The sequence below is a fragment of the Patiria miniata genome, unplaced genomic scaffold (assembly GCF_015706575.1).
Source record: "Patiria miniata isolate m_02_andy unplaced genomic scaffold, ASM1570657v1 HiC_scaffold_20, whole genome shotgun sequence".
NCBI classification, from domain to species: Eukaryota; Metazoa; Echinodermata; class Asteroidea; order Valvatida; family Asterinidae; genus Patiria; species Patiria miniata.
Genome location: NW_024037059.1, coordinates 41,060,416 through 41,085,345, shown reverse-complemented (window position 1 = coordinate 41,085,345; position 24,930 = coordinate 41,060,416). Strand labels below are relative to the sequence as shown.

The window sequence follows — 24,930 nt, the reverse complement described above, 5'->3', positions numbered from 1 at the left end:
ATCTGATAAATAAGTCAATATATATTGCAACACTATACAAGTATTAATGCTTTTTAATACCAAAGTTACTTTACCCAAGATTTTGAAAATCTTGTTTACATTTGCTCTTCGGCAAACGAAAGCTACTGTTTTCAATCTTCAACAATTAAACCAATAAGCACACCCATAAATGATATAAATATTTCAAATATAAAACAAAAATGTAAACCACCTTTTTTTTCCCAGGAAATAAGCCGTAACCCTACTTTGCATATTTCACTGATCTGATATATTTGGGGTTTATTTATAAACACTGTGACTAGATCTATAGATTTTAGCAATTTCAGTTTATGGCTGCCATTAGGCCAAAAAAAAGTCTCCGGTTTCTGGTATGGAGCTTGCCCCAAAAGTGGTGTGGCGACCTGGCTTTTTTTTTTCCCTTCAAGTGTCGGCTGATGACTGCAAATGGTGCCCGACTAAACTTACTGCAAATATATGAGAGTCCAGAGAGGCCACATAAACCTTGTACTTGATCCTAACCCCATCTAAAAACACGTTAAATTTGTGTAGCAGCAGGATTCCAGTCAAACCAGTGAATTTGGCGGTTTTGAGACATCATCTTTCATTGAAAAAAAAACTTGTTAATTTTGCCGACGCGCATGGCTACGGCAACACGCGGGCAGACCAGAAACCGGAGACTTTTTTTTTAGGCCTTATTCTGTTGCTTCTACTAGCTACTGCCTCGCACTCACAAGGCAGATATTTCTTGGAATTATTTTTGTTTCAATGACAGGAATCCATCAAAACTTACTTAGGAATCCACGGCTAATTTCATTTTCAATTTCCGCAAGTCTTAAGAGGCATGACATACATGTATATTGGCCTTGCTACATTTTTACAGCAAAACACATGAGAAAAAAGGGACAATTTCAGCAACAAAACTAACGGTCAGTCCTACTTCCAGAACAGCAATAAATCTTGCGAACTAATTCCAAGAAATTTAACAATTAACAGTACAAATTTGCTTTTAAATTATTATTGCTCCATTCCCACAACCAAACAGGAAAATTTTCCATCGAAAAAAAAATGAAAATTTTTAAATGAAAAAAAAAGGAAAGTAACTTGGTTGGGCAGATGCTAATGTCCTCCCATAAAAAAGGTCAAAATTCACAAGGTTTGTGTTTTACGTGTACATCCGATTATAAACCTGAGCAGGTACATATACCTCACAACACTGGTATCATGTGTCTATCATACCAATTTAATTTTGTACGCTTTGTAGAATTAAAGAGTAGCAATGACTTTTGAAGGTTGTCTCGACTAATGAGCATTTAGGTAGCTCAAGAATTCCAAATGTTATTCTGAGAATTTATGCGGGATTATTTCCTGCGTATCTTAGGTCATTCCACCTAATATTGAACACAGTTGTCTCAGGAATTACAAGGAAAATGTATTGCACAAGTCTATCGGTAAGCTTGCTCAAAATCAAGTGCACAGTGGATATCATGTTTCCCAATCTGGCGCCCTCTTGTGGCAAAGGATGAAAGTATAACCCAACGTCTAGATAAAAAAAAATGGCATGACTTTCAAAAATGGTCAAGTCTGGCGCCCTCATGTGACACGGTTTGATGTCATAACCCAAAACTGCTAGCTTACAAAATGGTTAAGTCTGGTGCCCTCTGTGACAACGTATGATGTCGTAACCCAATTACTGCTACCACAAGGGCATTGTTTTTGCAAAACGGATGTCTGGCACCCTCTTTCGTCAATTTCTGGCATCTTTGCACAACTGCTAGCTTACGAAAAAGGCATAATTTTCAAGATGGATGCCTGGCACTCTCTTGTGACAATGTATGACACTGGATAAAGTCTGGCGCCCTCTTGTGACTGCATCAAATTTTTGGATAAATGTATGTACACAAGCTGCATGGGGCTTGTTAGTATGTTGCCTTTTGTGTCCAACTCAGTACCCCTAACGTGGCCGATTTTGTAAAATAAACAATGGTGCATTGACAAACACAAATAGCCCCCTTTTACTCTCGAACAAGAATGATTAAGCATACTTCAAAACATTATTCATTGTAAAAAAAAAAATCAACAATAACCTTAATTTACCAATAAAGCACTATTAATAGGATACCACTATTTTTGATATTTACATTCACAAAACAGCAATTAAATGAAGTCACAAAGTGGAAGCACTTACCATTTGTTTCATTAAGATTGGCATTTCCAATCCCCTCAATCAACAAATTTCCACGATCTCTCAAATACCTCGGGAGTAAAATCAAAATCTCTTGGATACCACATGGACGTTGCTCTCAGCATGTTTCAGTTGGCCCAGTTTTGAGGACATCGCCCGGACCTCTTTGAACAGTTCCACAATCCATAGCAGACTCTGTGGATTTTCTCTCACCGTTTAGCAGGGCCGACGGCTCTATGGCAGACACATCGCTCAAAGAAGTTGGTGTGGTATCACTAGTTATGCCTCCGGACATGTTCTCCAGTGTGCTATCAGCAGTGTCACTAGGTCCGTTGTGGCCAGTGTCACTAAGTGATGCAAAGGGTGTGTCACTGGTTGCCCCACTGGGTGTGTCCTGGGTTGTGTCACTATCTAGGCAGACACCCTTCTGCACCTCAGCTTTAGACACAGAGTTCTCATTGTTCACTACACTTTCACATATTGGACGGGATGATGACTGATGTTTAACATCCAAACTTATATTCTGTTTTTCATTAGATGACATATGTTCGTATTTCGGCGAGTCGCTGATCTGTGTTTTAACACTAGCTTCGCCATCATTGCAATCCATTTTTTCTTCTGTTTCTAGGACGCGTTTTGGACTTGATCTTGTGTCAGTTGATTCTAGAGTAAAATGCACAAACAACAGATGCAAAGTTTACTATCTGTCTTGACAAAACTGAGCATTTAATAAAGTAACCAAAGACAACTAATAACAGTGGGATATGAACCCCTGACTTCTTGGATACTGTAACGATGCTCTACCAACTGAGCTATGTTGCTTTATACTGGTGGTCTCCAAATTGTTCGATTTCTTTATCAAAGTGTCAGAGAAAATAATGGATTGGAAGTTACCACCACAGGTTTGAGAGTTCAGTTGGTAGAGCACAAGTACAGCATTTGTGAGGTCACAGGTTCAAACCCCAATCTTCTTAAAATTGAGTCAGTTTCCATTATGCTAATATTTATTACAAATTCCTCAAAATTGAACAAATTCTGAGATCATAATCTAACTGATCCAATGAGAAACTTTGTTGGCCGGTCATTGCTTTATGCAAAACTCTTCTGCATTTGGCATCTTATGCACAGAACTTCAATAACTTTACAGAACTCGGAAGAAACACCAGGAGACGCTTATGTTCTCACCTGACATATTGGTGGCTGAGGAGCATGCTTCATTCAAGGATTCTATGGCCGGTTCCTCTCCTTCAGCTATCGTGTGGATATCACGGTCTGGTCTACAGGCTTTGAAGAGAAAAAAAAGACAGCATAAATTTACAAACATTTGTGAGCAAAGAGACTAAAAGAGAAGTAACCAAGTGCAAGATATTTTATAAATGTGTAAGTTTGGTCGGGTAGGGTCGGGTTGGGTCAGGTAGGGTCGGGTTTGGTCAAGTTGGGTCGGGTCAAGTTGGTCAGGTTGGGCTGGCTGGGTCAGGTCTGTCTGATCGGTTAGTTGGCCCCTCAGTCGGTAAGTACAAGTCGGTTGGTCGGTCAGTCGGTCAGTCAGTCAGTGTGTCAGAGAACAACAGGCAACCCCTTCGGGTCGAACAAAACTTACTTGGATCTCCAAAGAAGACTTCGGCAGCCTTGCAGTAGTACCCATCAGGTGTCTTGGGTTTATTTATAGAACACAGCTGTAACCCTTCCACCACCTGGGTTCCAAACACCTGTGAGCTGTGGGCCTTGTAGAGCTCAGACTTGATCCTACGTACACCTTTCTTACGCAGGCTGGGCGCCCGGGATAACTTCATGACAGTCAGGTGGGGTTTGAAGCCACGCTCACCGGTTGAGACCAGCTGGTACTCAGAGAAACATTTCTCTACCGTGTCTGGTTATTAAACGGGAGGTAAAAAAACGAAAAAAATATTAATAAATAAACAAATAAACAAAAAACTGGCGTGATCAGGCTTGAAGTTCACACTAAACAGACTGCAATAGCAAAATGTTATACCTAGTGGAGAAAATTATTTTTCGCCATCACAAACCTTTGTTTTGGGAAGTTAATTCACTGTAACTCAACAATTCTAAATATTTATTATCAGAAATTACTGTTCTGTAATCTAATTTTTAAAGAACAAGCTCACCCAATTTCCCAGCTTGATCAAGAACCAAATTTTCGAGGGGGAAGGGGTGGGAAGACAGGAGTCTGTCTTTTCGAAAGGGAACTTGCTAGTGGCCTATGAAAATGGGTTGAGTTAACTAGATCATCCATTGTAAAAACCGGTCTTCACTCCTGGTTATATATATATATTTTTTTTATTTGGGGGGAGGGGTGGGGGGTGGGGGGCTGGAACCACCCCCCCCCCCCCCCAAATTTTACATAAGCTTAGACTACAAGCATTGGAGGTCATAAGGGTAGGAAGAGTCTATCCGGTTCATGTGACACTGTTTCCCCGTTTGATTTCCTGTATGCTGTCATCTTGCCTGTGACACCAAGCCCCACCGGGATCACAAAGTTCAGTCAGGGTGTCTTGGCTTGCATCACAGAGCCTATGTGATCAATCAACCTATCTCTGGAAAATGTACTTCAGTTATCTTAATCATGAAACCCTATGTCCCATCCTACACACCTCCCCCCCCCCCCAACTGACACCCACCTCCAAACCCATCAGTTCAACACCTGGCATATATCAGGACAGCTTTTCATTTTCAGTTCATTTCCTAACTGCAATCAATCAAGATACCCAAAACGTCCCTGCAAGGCCTCCTATGTCATGCTAACTCTTGTCTTGGCATAATGTTTGAGCTGCTAAGTGCAGAAATTATTTCCTCAGCAGACACATATTTGGCTGCGGCTTACATGGAAGCGGCTGAGGCAACTTCCCATAGACATGTGTGTTACTTCTAGCCATAGCCATTCACACGGCTTCATTCACTTGCTTACCTGCTATCTCGTACAAACTCTCCAAGATATTATCCTGATCCTTGATCTTGGCAAACATGACCTGGTTATTGAAGTGGCCCAGTCCTCCGAATAGGATGCTCAGCTTCTCCTTGATGAAGCGTGGGCTCAGAAGTCGATGGCACTCATTCAAGGCTACCTTCGCTCTGACAAAATATAGAAGAAAAATGTTCAGTGAATTCTTTTAACCCTCGTAGTCTTCTGCACTTCAGGACATTTTTAAGTTTTGCAAAACCACTTTTGCCCATGAGTTAGCACCCACATTTCAATTCATTGGAGGTAATCTTCTGTGGAGTATGGATAACACTTCTGCACAATTCGTTTGCGAGGTTAAGCTCAGAACAAGCAGGCAGATTCAGTCACGTTTTACTGCCCTCCAAAGTGCTGTTTTTTGCGCAGGGACTCTCTGTGTGGCACAATTACTTAAACATTACATATCTGCTTTTTTCACCTGAAACTAACCTGCAGGGTTTTAAAGGGTTTCACATATTGCTCTGAATATTGACTTCCCACTAAGAGGGTTAACATTTTATTGACAGAAGGAACCCAGCCTGGGAAAGGAAAGGCACTAATGATGTGGTATATGTCCATGTATAGACACTGCAGCGCCCTCAATCATCCTGCACAAAGCTGATACAACATGGATACTTTGGCAGATTTGAAACCCAGGCTTCAACTCCAACTCCGGTTCCATTGCCAAATTACATGCTTGAAGCCAAAGACAGAGACCAACCGGTGTTTGAGAAACAGCCCTCGATTGGCCAATGTGCCATCACATAAATTTCATCAATAAGCACCAATTTGATAAGACAAGGATTATCTTGAGTTGCACCAACCTCTCAACGTCCTCCTCGGTTGCTAGGTGCATCACCATGATGGTAAGATGCAGTGTTGATATAGGAACCATGGCATCTTTTAGTTTCTCATCTCCAGACACCACTGTCTGTTGGACGTCTTTCAAGGCTTCATGGATCTACATCAAGAATAATTTTGACAGTTTTACAATTTTTAGTAACAGAAAGAACAAATTCCATTTTGATTCCAGTTTGAACTATCTGATAAAAGAATTCCCACTAAAGGAAGTTTCTACGCATATGTAGAGTTCAGCAACAACACTTCAGTTATAGCAAACTTCTAGGAATGAAAAACTTGAGAGAAAAAATATAAACTTTGAAATACCAAAAAAAAGATAATCTTCACAAAAAAACAAAGGTGTTTGGCTGAAGTTCAGTGAAAGCCAGAATCAAGTACTTGTATTTGTAAGTATTCGTGTTCGCAGTCTGTTTTACCACTGCATTTTTTCCTTGTGAATTTTAATTTTATTTTACTTAACTTTAGTTAATAATTTGTAATGTATGCAGGGCCCCAATAGAAACCAGTTTTAAACTGTTTGGGCATACCCTAGGTGAAGAAACGTAATCAATAAACAAATATCCAAGACTGGAAGACTAAACTGCCACAATGAATCAGAAGTGTAGCTCTTACGTACGGAACATTATCCGAGGTTAGTCAAGATTTGAAATTAATAACAAGGCACTACCTGAGGATTAGAGACCTGAACAGCCACAAAGAAGTTAGGAGCTAATCTCTTAGTCTTCCTCTCTGAGCCTTCATCTCCGGCTGCTGCTGAGGATTCCTCAACCTTTTCTGTTCCTTTCCTCTTCCTCTTCTTAGCTTTCAGTCCCTTCAGACTTCTGTCTTTAGAGGCATCTTGTGCTGAAAAAAAAATAATTTACTACCTTATTTTTGTTTACAAATTGAGAGTGCTGTAGCATGCCAAACAGCAGAAAGATGTTTGATGCAGTGTAGTGACTTAACTTCAATCTAAAAATTAAAGATTGTAAAAATGTACTTTTGAAGTGAGACAACTTGAAAACTTACGTCAAAGTCCTTTGATTATGGTCTTCATGAATAAGAAAATGTCCCTGAGAAATTTGCCTTCCCAAAAGTGGATCTGTTCACATATCCCTTTACAACATATGCAACATTGAAAATATAAGCATTCAACTCAGACATTGTCAACTTGATTTTGAAAGGAACAGTTGTGTCGATGTATTACATATCTCTGAACAGTTGGTTTGTCCTCTTTTTTGTTTGTTTAGTTGACTGGGTCGACATACCTCTCGTTGCATCTCCTAGTGACCTTGACCTTTCGAGAGTATGTCTCAGCAGACTCGGGTCAATCCCAAGCTCTTCATCTGTTCGGGGAAAAATAATTGATTCATTGGCTTATTTCAGACAAAATATCCTCAAAATCCTAAACCTTTGTGCTGACATGACTTGATTTCTATATTTAAAAAAAAAAACTTCATGTAAGATATACGTGTACCAGCTCCAAAAACTGTGATATTATTCACACACCGGCAACCCATATTACAACACATAGATTGTCTTATGTATACTGCAAGATGAATTTGAGGTGCCAATGCATGGTAGACATCCTATTGTTTGAGTCAGCATGTACATGAACAAGAGCACAAGCAATGTACCACCATAGTAATGGCTTCGAAATGTGGTTGCAAGATTTGTCTATAAGCATGCAAAATAGCTCCAGCTCTTACCTTCGGTTGTTAGTGGTGATTTAGTAACATGCTGCGGACAATCCTGGCACATGCTAGAGTCTGACTCTGCGGACTGTTTAGTCGCACACCAAGTTGACGTCGTGTTAATGGAAGCCGACTTCGCTTCAAATATATCCACGCCACCCACATTAGTTAAGGTTAGCGTAGCTTCATCAGTCGACTCAGATGTTATGAGTTCAGACTCGGTTAGCATGCTGTTAGTGTCAGTATCGTCGGCTTGTGTATCCAGACTGGTGCCCGGAGGGCCAGGAGAGGCACAACGGCGTATCTTGGCATGGAAGGAGGCAGTCAAGGTGACAGGGTCTAAGACAATGGAGCATCCATCTTCATCGATGGGACTCTCACCCCAGACATGCTTGATGTGTGCCGTCTCCTCCACGGCACTGTTTTGTGGATCCACTTGCGGTGAGCGAAGTTGAGAGTCTTTGCTAGCGTGCTTGCGTTTAGCAGCTTGCTTGTTAACTCTGCTAGCCATGCTTGCATCCAAGTTAATACAGACGTCTACCGGTTTAACCAAGTGATAATCCAGGTAACTGAAGCCTTGGTTTATAGTTAATATAACTTGGTTTAAACATGTGACGCAATTTCTGTTCATCAAATGGTTTTGGTAATGAGTTAATGGCTGTTTAGTTTCATCACTCCTCCTTGAGAAGGTAGGAAAGTTGTTAACCGGCCTCAACCAGTTTAGAGAAGAGTTGGTGATTGGATTAATCAAAAGTCTGTGGTTAATGAGCAAAGGTACCAGTTGATAGTTAAAGCCCTTGCAGTAAGGGTAGACTCTGCTCCAGCCGTTAATCATGCAGATGGATCTACTCTTAACCAGTTTATTTTTCTACTATGTAGTTAATGGTTAAGTCTGCTACTAACCCAGTTGCTAACATGCGTTGATTAAGTAACTAGTTTTGATGGTGACCTGACTAGTCAGGTAGCAACCACAGGACATACGAACGTAAAGCAGACTCAAGAAAGCACAGGCAAATTTCAGGCATGGGATCAAAGCATTCCACAACTCACATAGACTGATGTCCGTCAAGTCGGCTAAAGACCGGCTGAACGTCGAATCGGGCGAGTCGAAATCGTGCGGGGCGAGGGCGTAAAGATCGATATCACCTAGACGATCCTGGTACCCAGACTCGTAGGTGTCGTTCAGGAAATCCTCGTCGAGATCCTCCTCTGAGATGCCGTTTGATGCTCCCTCGCTCTCCCCGTCCTTGGAAGGCGTGTCGGTAGCACTAGAAGAGGAATCCTTGTCTCGCGTCAATGCCAGGTCAGCTAACAGGAAGTCTTTGCTCTCGCTTGGGCTGTCTAGTCCCGATGAGAACAGAGCGCCCTCATTCAGTTCGCTGGTCAGCACCAAAAGTTCTTTGTTGAGTCGGAGGGATTTGGAGAGGTGGTCTGAGGAAGCGAGAGTCTTAAAGGATGCGCCTCCTTGGGGGAAACGACAGACTTGGATGGCACCCAGGGGAATATGGCCGCGGGAGAGAGGAGCCTTGGTGACAACACCGATCTGTCAGACAGGAAGTTGGGAGAGAAATATAAGACTGACAATATATTCTCTTGGGAACAAAATCTGATATTTCTTTAAAAAAAAAATTAAGCTGAAAGAAATTAGATTTTGCTTCAATTTAAGTAATGGTATCACAGGGCAAGCTGTCATGAAAGGTGAATTGCATAAAATGTGCCTTTAAAACTAAACTGAAAACCTTCTTTGGATTATTACAATATTTGGAGTCAAATAAAAACAATAAGCATTTTCTGGCAGATAAATTCTGGTTTGAAAGCAGAAATCTCTTCTGTATACAATATTAAAAAATCACAAGTACATGTACTGTACACAACAGGAAACAAATACACAAAAAAGTTTTTCAAAGTTCTGCGAGATATTTCTGATAACATATTTTCTGATGCTTGACAAGAACACTTACATGTACACTTGCAGTGATAAGCTCATGCATGATACACGAACACGTACATGTACACGTAACTCCACAGACTGATTCACAAATGTTGGTAAAACATTAAAAAATATAAAGAGCATACATGTAAGTGTGTACTATCCAACTATACAAACATGCATATAATGGATCGTAATTTACCTGTTAGCCTCATATCCTATGGAGAATGACAGCATGGTGTAGGCAAATTGACCATGAAACTTGTTAGTACATGTATTCAATAAGTAAATGCTACGTGTGTAAGCTGGGGATGAATGCAATTTGCTACAAAAATAGATATGATGTGGGTCAAGGTCTAGGAGATGACATGGTATTATTTCTAATCACAGTAAATCCTGCAGAATTGTGTACATGTATAGTACATATTTGGAAAGACTTTATTTGATTGCTTGATTTCCCATCTTTCGTTCGACAAAATGCACGATTGGTTTCCAGCACAGTGGATTTAGGAGGACAGTCCTGAATCCTCCAATTCCAATATGATTTTGCACACCCCCTGGGGAGTTAGGGTTAACCCTAACCGCCCAGTGCCTTTGGCAAGAACACATCTAAAATCCTGCAAAATCCTGCAAAATATTGCCATCATATTAAAATTAGATGCAGCCTCAATTCTAGAAAATCCAAGTTATTTCAAGTTATTTCTTGAATTTCTTCATTCGAGGGGTGACCACTGCCTCAATCCTTCAAAATCATCCAACAATCACTGTCAATACACTGAGGCAGTGCGGATGATAACCAGAAGGGGGGGGGGGGGGCGGATGGTATCCAGCATAATTTAGGCCTTAATTATGCAAGGCTGAACATAAAGAATGCAAGGTACAGCTTGACACAATGCATCCTCCAAAATGAACGGACACTTTTTAGCCATTCAGCCTCAATCCTCCAAAGTCGTCCAAAACTGCCCGGTTGATTTTGGAGGATTGAGGGTTAGGGTTAAGGAATCTTTCTAACACAATACCTACTCACATATGTTGGTTGAATGGAAAATTTATTTAGATTCCACAAACCTGAATTGTTAGGCTAAAATGGGTAATTTTTAAGTATTGATAAAGTAACAACAGAGTAATTAGTGGGTAATTTTTAATTTTTAAGTATTGATAAAGTAACAACAGAGGTATACTAACCAAAGGAAAAACTCCTTCTGTCAGAATGTAGTCCAGCGTTTCAACTGTTTCTTCTTCTTCTTCTTCTTTAGGTCTTAGATCGTAGTCATCCCATTCCAACTCTGCATCAGCCAATGTCGGACCACCACCGTGTTGTGAGTAAGAGTTCCTCTGTCGGGACGTTTGCTTGCCTTTCGGTTTCTCGGCGTTAAAATCGTAATGGTCCCACTCTAAGTCAAAGTCCGGCGGGTGTGGCCGGTAGCTGTTATGGGCGTGGTTGTTGTAGCCTTGGCCGTTGTGGTTGCTATGGTGATGATTGTTGTGGTTGTTATGGTAACCACCACGCCCTGTGTTGCCACCACTGCGGCCACGCCGGTTGCTGTAGTTGTTATAGGGGCGGGACGGCTTCGGGACGGAGTAGACAGAGACGGTGTTGTTGTAGTGGGAGGGGCCCGGCCGTGGGGGCGGACTGCCGTAGTGGTTCTGGTGATAGCCTCGGTGGGGGTAGCCCCCAGGGTGGGGAGGGGACTCACCTGATGGACGGTAGGGTGGACCCTGGGAGTGCACCTGATGGTGGGGAGGGTGGTGGTGGGTGTGGTGGTGGGGAGTGGGGTGGTACATGCGACCGTAGGCCTGCGACATGGGGATGGTGACTGAGGGATGCTGGGAAGGGAAGGACAGATGGTTGGATGACCAGAGGAATGGACGCAGAGTGAACGGTCATTGCTTAGCTGATCAGGAGCTAGTTACCTGCAAAGTAAAGAAATAAAGACCACAAGGTTTACAACCTTGAAAACCAAGGAAATTGTCAATCTAAGACTCAATCTAAGACTCAACCGTGGAGTGTCGTGGCTAGGTGGTCTGAAGCATTGAATTCGTGGTCTGCGGGTAATTCTGCAGGTTGTGGGTTAGAGTCCATCCTGCGGTTTTGGTGTGTGTGCCCTTGGGCAAGGCACTTTGTCACTCATTGCTTCTCTCCAACCAGGAGTAAACGGGTACAAGTGAGGGCAGAGATGGTTATTGTGGTTGATTTTAGCTGCTTTGCGCCAAAATGGCAGTATCGAGCTGTATACTCCCCAGGGAGCTGAGATGGTATTTGGAATGTTTCATTGGCCCAATGAGCAGGGTAATAATGATGTAGTGCCTTGAGCACCAATACTGGTGGATACATGCGCTTTATACACATAACCTTCGTGTATTTAATATTATAGAGCTCTGCTCAAACTTTCTAAGACAGATTCTTGCCTTTAATTGCGTTTTTTTCCGACTCCTAGCACAAAATAAAAATGGTGCTGCGTATTACAACAAGGGCAACTGAACAGCACAAATTGACCGTACTCCTAAAATCCAGACCTTATACAAAGGAATATATGCCATATTCGTCTCTGGATATCTGCTACAGCCAGTACTACAATGCACAGAAGTATTCAGCTCAAATACACCGAACAACAGAATGAAGACATTATTTACATCCGATGTACATAGTAAACTCTATTTACGTGTACTGTGTGAACACATCAGCCTGCCGGGCTGGTTCCTATAGTTTGAATGGAACCACATGTGTAGGAAAAAACGACAAATTACTTCAAAACCAACACACACTCCCCGCGGGACCACCGCAGAATCCAAAACTTCGGAGGGAAATGAGCCTTTCAGTCGGTAGATCTGCTTTCCGCCCCCGAATGCCCAATACAAATATCCTCCAATTTCCTGCGTTTCATGGGGGATAGTTCAGGAGGTCTCGCTAATGGATGACAGATGTCGACAGGGTAAGATTGATACCCGACAAGGGCTCCCTCTGGGGTTCAGAATCAGCCTAGTCACTGCGGGCGCGATACGCAACCGAACCCCCGGCTCGTATCGCTGTGTGTACATTGCGTGTGGGGGGGGGGAGCTCCCAGGGTACTGAGCGCGCATCACAGTCAGAGGTACTGATAGACTGTTTCCTGTCGGAGATAAGTTTTTACAATTGCAATCGTAGAATGTATCATGAATCCACTTCCAAAACGGTAACGGTCATCACACAAATTTTAAATGCGAACATCTGGACTAATGTAAACATTCTGGACAGCTGATCTGTGCATGAAAAAAGGTCTGCTGTCTTGCATTACTTTACAAAGTGCCAACAAGTAATTTCAACTCAATGTGGAAAAAAATCCAAACCGAGAAATGAACACTAATCCAGGGTTCAAGAAAATAAGGTTGCCCATGTACAGGAAATAAGACAGGTTATTACTAATACTTTCCAGATGTCAATATCATTAAATGACTCGACCCACATTCAAATTCAAATTCCTTGAATTTGTAGGGGTAATAAAAATTAGTGTTTTCTATTTTATTTTGCAGTCCTCTATATGGCCAGACTTTTTTTCAATTTCTAAATATTTACTAATGTTTTAAACATTTTCTGTATTTTCTGAATTAAAGCTCACTACTTTCTGCAATGTACAAAATGCCCTTATAAAAAGGAGATTTATGTTACTTTTAACATAAGACATTATTCTTCAACGACAAAATTTCATACATGTACCGTAAGTACTGTATATTCAATGTTAATATAAAGAGATCCTGAAAAAAAACTTCAGGTCATGAAAGTCCGCTTGAATCTATGGGTCCGTAACTAGACAGGCATAAGCAGTATGAGTACACAGACTCTGACTATCATGGACCCGTCTCCATCCTAAGTAAATTTCCTGTTGCTACATGAATGAGATGATATTTTTCAGGTCACTTGTTTGACAGGATTAATTTATGACCAGGGCGTTTATAAATTTGCTCATCTTCTGACCACAGAAACATAGCGAGTTTGAGCCAACTTATTTGGATTTAATTTTTCTTGAACTTTAATTAATGTTCAACATTTTTAGACACCTTAGCCTCGTCTTGGTTCTTTGTGAACTCCCCTGATGCAGATGAGGCAGTAGAGATATATGCAAATGCTCAAATACCAGGGTGAGAGAGTAGGTACCGGTAGTGGTGACAGCATACTGCTTGACAGCCTGGGAGGAGGTTGAACCCCATCTTTCAAACTTAAGCACCTGACCCAAGAAATTCTGAGCACTCATCAATTGTCCGCACTAGTCTGATAACAGCATACTACCAGTAGGTATTTCCCGGATGGATACAGGTGCCAAGGTTCCCAAGATTGAGTTTGATTTATCATCTTGTTGATAGTGCCCTCTACTTTCAAAACAGCTTGACCAGACTTGCCAGAGACCGCCCTATTTTGGGGAAAAATCCAAATCTAGACTTGAACCGAGACTCACCCTAGCTTTACCCCCCCCCCCAAAAAAAATCATACATTGTTGTTTTTTCCCCCCGAAACAGGGAGAAACAACGATTTGTCCCAGATTTTATGAGTAAAATGTCCAGTCGACTAAATTGTGACCTAAGGGGGGTTGGGGGAAATTGCCCCGCCTCAGGGGAGGATGGTACTGCTATTGCCATCGGCCACCGACTGTCAATGTTGTTCAACTTAATAAAGAGTTACATGTACATGTACAAATACTGACAAGGCTTATTAATATCAATTTTGAGGAAAAAAAGGTACGGCGAGTGATCAAATGTCATTAGAGGATGGTGCCAATTTACAGATGAGTCACCAATAAAATTATTCAAGACAAGCCTTTTTTTTTTTTTTACAAAACAAGAATATGGTTTCATACTGCCCTTGACATGTGTAGTAGTTGGTCAACAAAGAAAACATTGGGACATTTAAATAAAACAAGTCATAATTAACCCCCCCCCCCCCTTGCAGGTCTTAATAGATATAAATTGTTAAACAGCTGAACCTTCGCCAGTGTATTACTTAATTTAATTGTGCAGTGTGCTGTCCTAGTAAAGCTAGATTGCTATGCAGAATGTATACATTATTGTAGGAAAATTTTACCACAACTCTAAAAAAAAATTACATATTTGACCAACACCTGGTTTCTTTTAGTAAATTTTATTCACAAATGTTTTCTCAGACTAGCTCAATATAATAACGTAATATCGGCCACGCCAATTTTTTCTTTAGTAAACGTTACTTTGCCGGAGGTCTTCTTTGATGTTTTCCGGCAAACTAACATTTACTGTAAAAGGAAAGGCGGCGCAGCTAATGTGAGGTAATTATATATGAGCCAATCAGACAAAGCCTTCGTGAAATGTAAGATAACGTTTACTAAAAGAAAACCAGCACTGAAGAAATATCAACTGCCAAAAAAAAAAAAACCTTTAGAATGAATGACAATAAACGTACAGTTCGGCAGAACACAGCATTAAAACACTGAAAACGTACATGTGCACATACCGGTACGGACCAATTATTCCTTCATGTACATGTCATGTGTCTCAATAAATTTACAGACAATGATGTTCAATGCAGCTCCGCACAGTTCACAACTTACTGACCAAAGTGGAAACATCAAAACAAAACAAAAGTCATCAAAACAAAATTCAACTCATCAATCTCTGCTGTATCTCCTGCAGTATCACTCACAGCTTCATCCTGAATACTAAATAATATGCCACGATGTACTCACCACAAATCAGAAAGTATTCGGCATCCTACATCTGCACGCCATGCAGCAACAGTCAGCTGTGAGAATTATCACACGGCCAGCCCAGTATATTGTACCAACCCTAAAAATATATGCCCTGTACATGCGTACAAGTGAATGAATCATCATAAACACAGGGTGATGAGTGTGTGTGTGATCTAAGGCATGTGTAGTATTGTATGATGATTGTCGGATGCGCAATATGAAGACTGTGTGCACGGTGATGTCATTTCAGGGAAAAGGATGCACATAAGATTGTGCTGTACTATCGGAGATCTGTCAGATATCTGTAAACAAAGAGATAGCTAATATTGTGCACCAGTTGTATAGCCTGCATGTAACCATTGGCTATGTTGAAACATGTACATGTATGTATGTCTACGTGCACGTATGTCTGTCTACAAATGTGCACTGTGTAAGCAGCATGCAATTAAACTTAGGTAGAATACAAACATCATCATTTGTAACAATTTTTGTTTGAAGCAACAAATTAAGTGCTCAAAATGTAAAGTAGGGTGCTTAACAACTATATTAAAACTGATGAAGTTTTAGCTCAGTGAACGCCGTATATTCCCAGAAAACAATTTTCTTGGATCTCAATTTCAATTCAAAAGTTGCTGCATCATGTGTTGAATTACACCTGAAATCAGCGTCTGCGACACATTCTTATTCAGCCGATTGCAGCTACGCGATGTCACGCACTGAGCCAAGGAATTGTAGCAACTGCGCATGCGTACGCATCGTGTCAACGTTTGCGCACACTCTTTCACGGCTTCACCAAATTAAAAACGAACTGCTAATAAACAGGACTCGTTTATACTACGCTGCATCGGGAGTCCTGTTTATTACGTCACGATTTGCTATGTTTTGTTTGCTGCCCCCAACGACAACTTTTACACAAATTGCACGTTCGGGTCGAAACAGGACCTGAAAAACAGCTCTCAAAAGTAGGCCTACTCATTTCATGACAGACACAATAGTCGTTTTTATTTCATCACACCTTAGGCTACATATACCCGAAAAATGACAGAAATGTCTTCGAGCATTCCACAACCTCTTTAATTTGTCGCTCATGCATAAGCAAAAATGAGTTCAAACTTATCTCATTTGTTGGGTACCGGTATGTGCAGTGAAGTTTGTTTTAAACATGTATAGTGTACATGTACATAGTATGTAATCACTCTTAGGAGAAAAAGGCATTACAATTCAAAGACAAATCTCAGTTCCCTGAATTAGGAGTCTAGCTTGATGCTGCCATTTCAACACAAAGCAGCTAAAATCCACTACAATTACCGTCTCTGCCCTCACAGGTACCCATTTACTCCTGGGGACGTGGGGAGAAGCAATGAGTGACAAAGTGTCTTGCCCAAGGGCACACACGCCATAACCCACTAGACTGCAGAATTACATGTACCCGCAGACCGCCAATTTGGAAAGATCCACACACAAGAAATATCCCTGAACTGCTGTGATGGCTAAATTGTTACGTACAGTTTTTCTCAATGGGAGTCACACATATTACAGACAACTGATAAGACGGCACACGACGGCCTTCCCAGCGTGCCTCGTGTCATCTTCTAAGCCCCTTAACAAGATGCTATCTGTTCCTTCCTGTCTGCAATGGTTCCCCTACATTTCCTCCCACTGACAACCATTATCAAATCGGTTCCACTCATTTCTAATTCAATTTGTTGGTCTGTGCACTTTGTTGTTTTTTTTTACTCGCATGTGTGTCGCCCGACAATCCACTGGCTATCTCGAATTGTGAATTGTCAGTACAGTAATTTTCAAAATAATGATGTGATGAATATTTCAACCAATAGTTATTACACACTGCTACGCTAATTTTAGAAAACTAACCTCAGTGGAGATATTCAAAATTCTGTACAAATACATCAATTTTTCCTCTTTTTTTTGTTTGGTCTATTGTCAGAAAAAAATTAGAACAAAATGTACATGAAGCATGATGAAGCTCATCATCTTCTGAAATTCATCCAGGAAATATCTCTGCCCTTTTAATTAATGGAAACACAGAAAATTGTATTTAATTATGACTTCCTCTTGTGAAGTCAAAATAAGACAATAACATCACCTGACAAGATGAGTCTTACGTACTTAAAGGTCAGAGATGTCTATGAGATCCATCGATAGGATACCCCCCCCCCCCCCCCCCAATGAGGAAATGTGAAGTATATCATTGTCTATGTACACAGGGCGAGTTCCTGATACATACATGTACTGGTATGCAATGCAACGTACATGTATGCAATGATTCTATCATCCAGTTCAGACTGGCTTGCTGGCATGGCTGGAGTCATTTTGATCAAAATAGTATTAGTACCAACTTAGGTCCCCCCCCCCCAAAAAAGTCTCCGGTTTCTGGTCTGTGTGCGCATCGCCGTAGCCATGCGCGTCGGCAAATTTATAAAGGTTTTTTCTTCAATGTAAGATGATGTCTCACAACCGCCAAACTCACTGGTTTGACGGGAAGCCTGCTGCTGCACAATGTTAACGTGTTTTTAGATTGGATTACGATCAAGTATAAGCTTTATGTGGCCTTTCTGGGCTCCCATATATTTTGCACTAAATTTAGTCGGGCACCATTTGCAGTCATCTGCAGTCATCATCATTTGAAGAAAAAAAAAAGTAAAAAAAAAAGAAGATGCGTCGCAGCACCACTTTTGTGGCAAGCTCCATACCAGAAACCGAAGACTTAATTTTTCCGCTACATGGGGGATGGCCCATGGGCAATCAACCATAGCAGCCTCATTTGCATGAGCAACTGTTTTAATACCGCACACCATTTGTACTTTACATTGCAATATTTCAACTAGAATCCAGAGTCATTCTGAATGATTGCAACAGTGCATCTTTCGAAGTAGTCACTCCTAATTGTTTCAAAGGTCCAATTTTTATTCTAATCCTCAGAATAACTCAGCTTGGTGTTACATGAGAACACCAGCCTGATACAGCTTCAGCTAAGTATGCCTAAACTTGACCACAATGTTACACAGAACAACACTTCTATTTTTTGTTTAGTTCACACACGGAGCCCACAGATAAGAAACTGCCATGTCAGACTTGACATTCTCCAAAACCCTAAGCGGTCCATCAAACGGATATGTGCAGGCCTTCTATTTGTTCTTCTCTGAGTCTCCAGATGAACATAGTAGCTGCGTCCTCCAAACCACACCAAATCCATTAGGATGTTTTGACTGATGGGAAATTGAAACTAACTGAAGAAACCCACACGTGGCGGCGTGTTTTCTGCGGCAAATATTTTGACACGGTTCTTCTTCTGACGACCTATTTTAGGGACCTTTTTTTCTTTTGAACGGGTAATGGTAAACAAGACGTCTCGGCCACATCTGGCCTGGCACCAGTCATGTTTGTTTCCCCGACGATGATTTTCCTCTTCTAATTTCGGCCTTATCTTGCACTTTGTAATTATTATCATCCAAACGCTAAAGGTTGCAAGATGCTCTGGGGACAGTTCATGTGGGAGGCAGGGAAGGATGATAATTTGTATCAGCCGTACTTTTGACCTTCACAAGAGTTTTGACAAACTGGCAAGTGTCCTAGCCTACATTGTGACACATGTACATGTACATGTATATACAGGTAAGGCAGCATCTCAGAACATGGCCATGTGTCGGAGTGGGATGTTCCAAACTGGAACAAGCTGGTCTCAATCTAGCACATGCAGACTTGTTTTACAATACTCTCGAGGGCAATGCTTTGTGTTTCCATTTGTCCCTGTAATATAACACTCTCCTACAGACTAAGCACATAACCGTATGATACATGACCGTTTAAAAAAAAAAAGAAGGAAAGTGGTTTAAAATATCTCACCTCATGTTAATCTCTATCCAGACAACCGGCAAGATTGTGGAAATGACACTTCATGGAAATGTAAAGCTCTCACGATCATTCAGGTTACTCATCTAACATACCAAACTCCTCCTCAGTGAAGCCAGAACAAATTGATAGAGAAATATCCTAAACTCAGCAAGCTGCATGCAGGCAATGCCGGGTCGGTGTGACGTTCTGAGCCGAATCACTGCTTCAAAAGTTGAAACCCAAATGTCGGAGAACTTGTCAACACTCTGTCATGTCTGTCAGATCAGCCACAGTGACTACACACACATCATCTACTGTAAACACAGAGATATGAAGATGAGTCTTCCCAAGTCACCCAGGCACCAACACACGACTAAAAAAAAAAAAAAAAAAAAACCACAGTCAGTGACTCAACCACTTCCCGGACAGACCTGTGAAATAAGCAGGCATGGACCAAGACATTTTGACAGCAAGCCCCCTACCCCCCCCCCCGATACTGTCCCACCGTCAGGAAGACAAGACGTAAAAGATGACAGGAAATCAGTTGAAGCAGCTGAAATTGAACCTTTCAACCGGGAGAAACTCGGCAAATTGGGGTTTCCTCCCAGCAAGCGTCCCAACGGGTCCTTCAACTACTTTCTCGACAGCGATTCTCATTTAACGAAATCCCCTCGAAATTATAATAAAATAATACGACGATGCATCTGCCGTCTGTTATCTTGTCCGATGACAGAGATGTCTGGTGAACACAAAGGCCTGAGAAACACTGATGTTGGATCGGTGAAAAATCATTATTTGGGTTGCTACTGCCATATCACTGTGAAATTTACTGTATCTAGTGAATAAGAACTAAGTGTGGTTTAGAAATAATGATGCTTCTCTTCTGTCAATGTTGTCGTACATTAAATGAAAGCGTATTGGATAGGACCAGAGCAGGTAGCTTGTTGTGTACTTGCAGGAAAGTACGTAGAAAACCCTGTCGTCATTTCCAGCATCATTTCAACTCTAGCCTAACTAACCCAATGACAGTACACCTACCACTGGCGTTGTGTGACAACATTTGGAGTCCCTGCTACTTATGGACTTCCTGCACACGTACCCCCTCAAGAGTTACAAACAGGGAGTTTGGATAGACCACTGGGAGGGACATTCAAACACACTGCTGACGACACCTGCCACTCCTGCGAAGACGTTATGGCTTCAGACAATAAATTAGTCGTGCATACTTCATGCTACAATTATGCGCAAGAGCCAGTACCGGTACGAGCACGCAGTGTCCCGTTCACTGGGCTCTTGAAAGTGGTAAACAAAACGCCCTCTAGTGTTCGTGCACAGAATCTATAGAGTACAGAAGTGTGACGTCATTTAGAACCAGAAAGTGGAGTGCAAACGAATGGAGCACGTGCTGGTGTTGGTTCACGGAAATCACCGGCTGAATCACGCGCTAATGTCTTTTACACACATTTTGTGCGCGTGACGTATTCACTTCGGTACTCTATAGCAGAAAATGGATCGATATCGTTCTTGAGTCCGTCACAAGTCAAGGGACTAAAGCCATGAAGCTGGGATCTGAAGCCAAGACTGAGAGACAAAGCAAAGATTTTGTAACCCCTTTAGACCCAATAATGAGAGCAGATCTAGACAAGTGTAGGCCTGTGTCGCCAGGTCGTTGACTCCGTGAGCAGGGTCACTGGGATGATTAAGATCAAAACGTCAATCACCGACGACAGGTGAGGTATCCAACAAATTGTGACTGATGGTATAGTGAAGACGTACTGTGCGATGGATGTGTATTACTGTCAACATCGTTTACGGTTCGTGAGTGCACTTAATCCCTTCAGGATTAACGGGAAAATCCAGTTATTGAAAACACCACCAAAAAAAAGGAACTGAGCAGTAACACAATGAAGTTAAGCTCTTTGATTTGAATAGTGTACCGGTACAGCAGTTCCTGTGTGGATTCAGTGACCTACCGGTACAATCAACTACAATGTTCCCCAAGATACAATATGGATAAAAATACATGCACTAACATAAGGCCAAAAAAAAAGTCTCCGGTTTCTGGTATGCGCGCGTCGCAGTAGCCGTGCGCGTCGGCAAAATGAAAAAGGTTTAATTTTCAATGAAAGATAATGCCTCAAAACCGCCAAACTCACTGGTTTGACTGGATTCCTGCTGCTGCACAATTTTAACAAAGGGGTTACGATCGAGAATAAGCTTTATGTGGCCTCTCTGCACTTTAGTTGGGCACCATTTGCAGTCATCAGCCGACATTTGAAGGAAAAAAAAACGGTAAAAAAAATAATAAAACCGCGTCGCCGCACCACTTTATGGGCAAGCTCCATACCAGAAACCGAGACTCTTTTTTTTGGCCTAAGCAGGTTTGCAAGAAAAATGATGAACTCTAAAGTACACCATGTCTGTCTTCATCAGTATTGTACATGTACTCAAGTCCATCACAGGTCTGGGAAGCCATCACAAGTCCATCACGAGTCCATCACAAGTCATCTTGTCCCCCGTCAATGCACAGGCTACACTCAAATGAAACTGTGACAGAGACATACACTTGATATTGTTCATCAGCCTGTTACTTGTGAGTGGAATCGTGAATTGACTTGTGATTATTCAACTTTCGACCGGACCTGTGACGGAAACGTGACTGATTTGACAACACTGTCTGGATATACGACTTGAAGCTTTGCATGGCGGATGAGATAAAATTGAGGAAATTTTCGGGTAACACCATGTGGAAAGAGTTCTACACTCAACCAACCGGTTCTTTTCAGAACCACACTTCTTCCAAGAAGAGATTTCTCTCCACATGGTGTTACCCGAAAATTTCCTCTATTTCAACATTGTTTGTGTTTTACACAAACACGCTATGGCGTGGAGCAGATTCTTTAACCTTAACCCCCTGGGCCCTTTTGGCTAGGAACCCTCCTCAACCCTGCAACATCCTCCAATTGCCACCATGTAGAAATTGCAATCAGCCTCAATCCTCCAAAATCATCCGTTATTTCTTGAATTTGTTCAGTGGAGCGGTGACCATTGCCTCAATCCTTCAAAAAATAATTACTGTTAACAGGCAAAGCCGATGACCTTCAGAAGCAGTCTGGATTTTATCGAGCATAATGTAGGGCTCATTTATGCATGACTGAACATTAACAATGCTGGGTACAGCCTATGAACTCGACACAATGCATCCTCCAAAATCAACCTACACTTTTTTTGCCATTCAGCCTCAATCGTCCAAACTCCTCCAAAACTTCCTGGAAGATTTTGGAGGATTTGGGAGGGTTAGGCTTAATTAATTGTTCATTCATACACTGTTGATTATTTAACCCATTCGTCCCTGTTCGGCCCAAGACCACCCTGACTGTTACTCGCTGTATACCGCTCCATACCACCCAGGCCCTTCTAGGTTTTCGTGGGAAGTTTTACAGGAGGGAATTAATACAATGTAACAAAATGCAGTGCACATGCTAATGGGTTAAATTCAAAAACTGTATAATGTTTACCTTTCTGCCAACAGCGTTTCATTCTTTCAAGTTGGTCAACCCCATCTGAAATGAAAGCAAAAAGTATTAAAATCAATCATTCGTAAGAAATGAAAATATTGGGCACAGCAACAGTTAGGTATTTTGGACCCACTTACGAATTGACAGCTTTGGTTAAAAACAAAAATTCAAACAGATACATCGAAGAGCTACCATCTTGATAGGAAGAGAACAGAAGCAACATGAAATACTTTTGAAAAAATGGAAAATCTGCTGAAAAAGACAATTCTGACAAACAGGAGTTTTTGGGTGAAGGAAAATGAATGATCATGGTATCATATTGATGAGTCTCCACCAGGAATAGGCATGAGCTTCGACTTCCTGACCCGAGCTCCCGCGAGTCCCAACTAACAGTGACTTTGGAAAAAATCCAATGGCATGCATGTCACTATCAGCAGGGTATCTGTTGACAGAGCGGCTAACAGAGCGTGCACAAAACCCACTCGTCATAGCTGGGGAGTTTGGGCAAGTCACAAAGGTGTACTTTAGTCCAAGATGAAGTTGCACTGTGGACTTTTAATAGAAAATTATTTTGCTACATCTTGCTACATGTAGCATCGTGTTGTAGTTATTTTGCTACATGTAGCATCGTGACTTTGGGCTTGATCCCTGGCTACATGGCACATGGCTTTGTGGCTTCTGACTATGGGCTCCATCAGCCAACAAAAGAGGGCACGTTTTTACAACTTTTGAGAGCTCTATGGACCATAGACATATAATAAAACCCAGCATGCGCGTACGCGCGCAAAGTTCGCACGACTTCCCGAATGTTCCAAAGCTTGTGATGGCCAGATATGGGAATCTTTCCTTGACGATTCCTTCCAGCCCTAGTATATGATGAATCGGGGTCCGCTCATTAGTCCGACGCAGTCATAGGTCCGACGCCTCATAAGTCCAAAATTTCGGACTAATGAGGCGTCGGACTAATGAGGCGTCGGACTTATGAGGCATACAATTTATTTATTCTGCCTCATAGCTCACGCTGCATATGCCATAAGTCAGACGCCTCATGCTCATAGCTCCGACCCCTCATAAGTCCGAGCGTTTGTCCATTGTAATTTGTATGTTGGACTTTACATGAGGCATCGGAGTTATGAGGCGTCGGACCTAATGCGGCGGAATTTATACCTCATATTAGTTCAACACCTCATTAACATACATCATAGGCCTAGGTCTGGACTTATGAGGCGTCGGACCTATTATGAGGCATCGGACTTTATGATACGGCCCCAACAACCCAATGATAAAATATAGGGCTGAGTTAGCTTTAGCCTCATAGTTCTACAAGTAAGCTTTAGTAACTCCAGCTTAGCATGCTTAACAAGCTCATGTTAAGCTGGAAAACATGTGAATTTCTGATGAGCTTGTTAAGCTGGAGTTACTCAAGCTAGTGAGGTATTTTCATTTTTTGCCAATGCATCTGACAAGTGACATGTCTGAGCATGTGTTTTATTTCTCCATGGTCTGAGCATGCCTCGTCATATTCTTCCATTTTCTGCACAAACGGGAGAAACCAGTATGACTCACTATGAGCTTAATCATAAATGAACCAGAAATGACAAACATATCGTGACTCACCTGAATAAAAACCCCAAAAAACAGTCCCTTTCTCCATCCCAAGCATACAGCCAAATCACGAAATTGCTGTGTGTTCGCCGAATTAAGATGTCAGGCAAAAAGATGTTTAGAAGTTTTCAATGGTAACAAATACCTCAACCCGATTGAAATGCATGGCCACGATGGGTACCAGCAAGAAATGTAAATTGTGAAAATTAAAAAACAAGCCCAAAAGAGCTCAAGTATTTTTGACAAGTGAAAGTATAAAGTCTAAGAAGGGCAATAACATTGACTGAGACAAATAATCAAAATAATTCAATCGGAACTGCCACTGCAAACTGGCTTTAGTGACTTTTCTCCCCGTTCAAAGTTTTTTTGGTGATCATACCCCCTCCTGAAAATAATGAACTATTCTAAATCTATATTTAGATCAGTAAGAAAAGCAAATAGACTGATACCCATGGTCTTGAAGTGTGAATTGCATGTCTCGCGCCCTTGATGAGTCAGGACGTTTTTCGCCTGTCATCTCCCGCGAACTGCGAACGAAAAACACGCTTGCTCTGTTTGGTAAGCAATGTTATTATTTTTATCCCGAAAAAAAGGCTTAACAAGCATTGCAGTCAACCAGTCACATATCTTTTGCAAGTGTATGTACAGTGCTAACTTCCG

At 41.6% G+C, this 24,930-nt stretch overlaps 1 protein-coding gene across 4 annotated transcripts; it reads right to left on the bottom strand.

Annotated features, from left to right (window-relative positions):
* Window positions 1-582: 582 nt before the first annotated feature.
* Window positions 583-24,380, bottom strand: LOC119729235. Of its 4 annotated transcripts, XM_038201819.1 has the most exons (12): window positions 24,283-24,380; window positions 22,666-22,710; window positions 19,160-19,461; window positions 10,788-11,516; window positions 8,723-9,215; window positions 7,247-7,324; window positions 6,667-6,842; window positions 5,963-6,099; window positions 5,109-5,272; window positions 3,783-4,052; window positions 3,368-3,466; window positions 583-2,845 (listed from the first exon to the last, which is right to left on the bottom strand). In XM_038201819.1, the coding sequence occupies exons 4-12, from the start codon at window positions 11,406-11,408 to the stop codon at window positions 2,301-2,303; spliced, it is 2,583 nt and encodes an 860-aa protein (XP_038057747.1). In that variant the 5' UTR covers window positions 11,409-11,516; window positions 19,160-19,461; window positions 22,666-22,710; window positions 24,283-24,380; the 3' UTR covers window positions 583-2,300. The 4 variants fall into 4 exon arrangements, with proteins under 4 accessions (XP_038057747.1, XP_038057746.1, XP_038057748.1 ...); XM_038201818.1 differs by lacking the exon at window positions 19,160-19,461 and having other exon boundaries at window positions 24,283-24,379; XM_038201820.1 differs by lacking the exons at window positions 19,160-19,461; window positions 22,666-22,710; window positions 24,283-24,380 and adding an exon at window positions 15,290-15,633.
* Window positions 24,381-24,930: the final 550 nt, after the last annotated feature.

Coding starts and splice junctions, on each gene's coding strand:
- LOC119729235 (XM_038201819.1), bottom strand. CDS start 11,408: ATGTCGCAGGCCTACGGTCGCATGTACCACCCCACTCCCCACCACCAC. Junction 3,467..3,782: donor AGTCTTCTTTGGAGATCCAA/GTAAGTTTTGTT, acceptor TTCTCTTCAAAG/CCTGTAGACCAGACCGTGAT. Junction 2,846..3,367: donor CTCAGCCACCAATATGTCAG/GTGAGAACATAA, acceptor ATTTTACTCTAG/AATCAACTGACACAAGATCA.